Consider the following 2,845-nt stretch of genomic DNA (forward strand, 5'->3'; position numbering starts at 1 on the left):
TTACATGGGGAGAAACCTTAGACAATAGCTGGCTTCCTAGGCAGAGGTCCGTGTGGCCTTCCACAGTGCATTGTGTCCCTGGGTACATGAGATTAGAGAATGGTGATGACCTTTAACAAGCACACTGCCTTCAAGCACTTGTTTAACAAAGCACATCCTGCATAGCCCTAAATCCATTAAGCCTTGAGTAAACACAGCACATGTCTCTGCAAGCACAGGGTTGCGGATAGGGTTACAGATTAATAGCATCTCAAGGCAGAAGAATTTTTCTTAGTACGGAACAAAATGGAGTCTCTTATGTCTACTTCTTTCTACATAGACACAGTAACAGTCTGATCTCTCTTTCTTTTCCCCACATTTCCCCCTTTTCTTTTCGACAAAACCGCCATCGTCATCATGGCTCATTCTGGATGGTCGCTGTCTCTTCGGAGCTGCTGGGTACACCTGCAGACTAACAACAGACAGAACAGGCACACAAGGATTAATATGAAATTTATAATAGTAGTACTTCCAATGGTCTTAACCCAAGTGACAGGGTTAAGATTTGCAAGGCCATCAGCAGCTCCCGCGATTGCCTCAGTTTCTGGTACCAAATTTAAATGGGCTTTTGATGCTTCGAAAATGTGTTCTTTTAATTTGGAAATGTTTAAAGTGAGATTATCTTCTCTTCCCTGTAGATGGCGTCTAACCGTGTCCCAGTGATGCTCAGACTCATTATAAACTCGGGGTGTAATACAAAAATCTGACATATTCCAGTCACACTGTAACTGGAAACGATGTTTCAAGCTCATGAGACTATCTCCCATCCAAAAGACAGTTTGTCTAAGATCGTTACTTTGATTTGCCAATTTTTGATCAATACCAGATTGTGAATTCCACAATCTTGTAGAATTCTTTTGCCAATCATTAACAAAGTTTACTGTCTGAACAGAAGAGTGCAATGCAACTCCCGCCACAGCGGCCGTAGCTGTGCCTGCAATTAATCCCATAATCACTGCAATTAAAGCAAAAATGAATCTTTTGGATCTATTTGAAATGCCTTTTAATACTTCAGTCAAAATATGGACGGATGGCGAGGCCTCCCACAGTCAGTCCATGGACACAGGGATCCACACGCCTTCTCTTGTTGTCACTAGCAGAATATGGTACTGCCAATTAAAAGTCGAATCAATGTAAGTAAACAATCTGCAGTTTTCACAGGTTATAGTTTGGGAGTCTGGTTTAATACCTATATTTCCTACAACTAGCATATAAGGGGGCTTTACACAACTTTGCAAAGGAACTCTTAGACTGGAATTTAGGTCGATAGAATAAAATGGCTTATGATCTCTTGTTTCTATAATTTGATTTCCAGACCAAATTCTAAGGCGGTATGAGGCTACAGTAAGCCTCCATAATTCTGGATGTTCAGAACCAGAAACAGGACTTATTATTTTTGGTCTTGGAGTAGAGATTCCTTTTTCTCCCCATTCCCAAGGGTAGAAAGACTAATTTTTTATGCTTATGTTCATCTAAACTTTCTGTTAAGTCACTATCAACAGCTGGACTCACTTGTGCACTGGGACACGATTGAGTTTGTCCTGTGCAATTGTGGTAGAATTTACCTCAAGGTGCCCAATCTATAATAGTTCCGAATTTACTGTTTTGTAAAATCACCGCACTATTGGCCACACAGAAGTTTTCCAAACTAAAACTTCTGTGTCTTTTGATTTTTTGGGGAATTTCCTTTGGCCAAGTTTTCCCTGTAGAGTCTAAATTTTAACAATCTTTGATAAGAAAAGTCATGTGAATAATTTACCTGTGGCCTGAGTGACATTGCACTTACCATGTGATAAGCAAATCTACTGGTGGTACTGACAGTAGGTACTACTACCAACCAATTTTGGATTGCCGGAATCAAACGTCCTGGTGCTCTCCTTAGGCAAATAGGAGGATAATGATACCCAGTGGAAATATTTATCAGCATTCCTTCTTCCTCAGGTTTGGCAGGGCAACGATCATCTGTGGGGCCAGGTACCCATACACTATTATTAACATATACTTCAATAGGATTATCCATCCATGTGACTGCCCAAATTAAGGGCAGGAAAGGCACATAGGCCCAGTAGGTATAATTAGCTGCAGCTGCTCCTGCAGGCATGGGGAGACTTACCACCATTGATACAATCATCAAAGCTGCAAGGAGCATATTCTCTGGAGTATGTGTCACCTTTGTGTTCTCTAGGCTTTTTTTAGCTAACTGTGTCAGCTTTTTTAATTGTGCCCAAGTCAGCAGCTCTACTTTCTTGGTGGATGGCAACTTTATCTGTTCTTCTGACATCACCATCTTGTTCATCTTGTGAGTCGATGGTGCTCGATTGTGGTGTTTCTGTCTCCGTGGAGGCGCTTTTCTTTGCATCTCTGATGGGTTCATTGTAGAACTTCAAATGTCTAGTGGGTATTCAAACAGGAAGCTGATTTTCTCCTGGTGAAACACAAGCAAAACCTCTCCCCCACATTGCCACCTTCCCTGTTTCCCATGTCTTATTTTTGTTGTCTTTTCACCAAATCAGTTTTCCTTCATGTGGGCTGTTCTTTTTACCAGTAAGATGTTGTTCTGAAGAAGTAGTAGTCTGATTTCTGTAAATGTTTAAAAAATTTAAAGTATAGAGTGCTAGATTAAGTTGCATCTGAGGAGTGGTACACTCCTTACTGTCTCCCCCTTCTTTTTGTTTAACTAATTGAGTTTTGAGTGTTCTATTAGTTTTTTCAACTATGGCCTGTCTTTGGGAATTATAGGGAATTCCTGTTGTATGTGTAATTTTCCACTGATTTAAGAACTTTTGGAAAGCTTTACTACAGTATT

General features: G+C 40.5%; 1 protein-coding gene across 1 annotated transcript; it reads right to left on the reverse strand.

Annotated features, from left to right (window-relative positions):
- Positions 1–394: 394 nt before the first annotated feature.
- LOC144338557 (endogenous retrovirus group K member 19 Rec protein-like) lies at positions 395–2,433 on the reverse strand. Its single transcript, XM_077988481.1, has 2 exons — positions 2,153–2,433; positions 395–451 (listed from the first exon to the last, which is right to left on the reverse strand). Exons 1-2 carry the CDS (start codon positions 2,411–2,413, stop codon positions 395–397), a joined length of 318 nt encoding a protein of 105 aa, XP_077844607.1. The 5' UTR covers positions 2,414–2,433.
- Positions 2,434–2,845: the final 412 nt, after the last annotated feature.

The sequence above is a fragment of the Macaca mulatta genome, chromosome X (assembly GCF_049350105.2).
Source record: "Macaca mulatta isolate MMU2019108-1 chromosome X, T2T-MMU8v2.0, whole genome shotgun sequence".
NCBI lineage: Eukaryota > Metazoa > Chordata > Mammalia > Primates > Cercopithecidae > Macaca > Macaca mulatta.

Excerpts from the sequence above, each read along its gene's own strand:
- LOC144338557 (XM_077988481.1), bottom strand. The coding sequence starts at position 2,413 with ATGAACCCATCAGAGATGCAAAGAAAAGCGCCTCCACGGAGACAGAAA. Across the intron at positions 452-2,152 it reads TGATGATTGTATCAATGGTG|TCTGCAGGTGTACCCAGCAG; the intron begins GTAAGTCTCCCC and ends GTCTGTTGTTAG.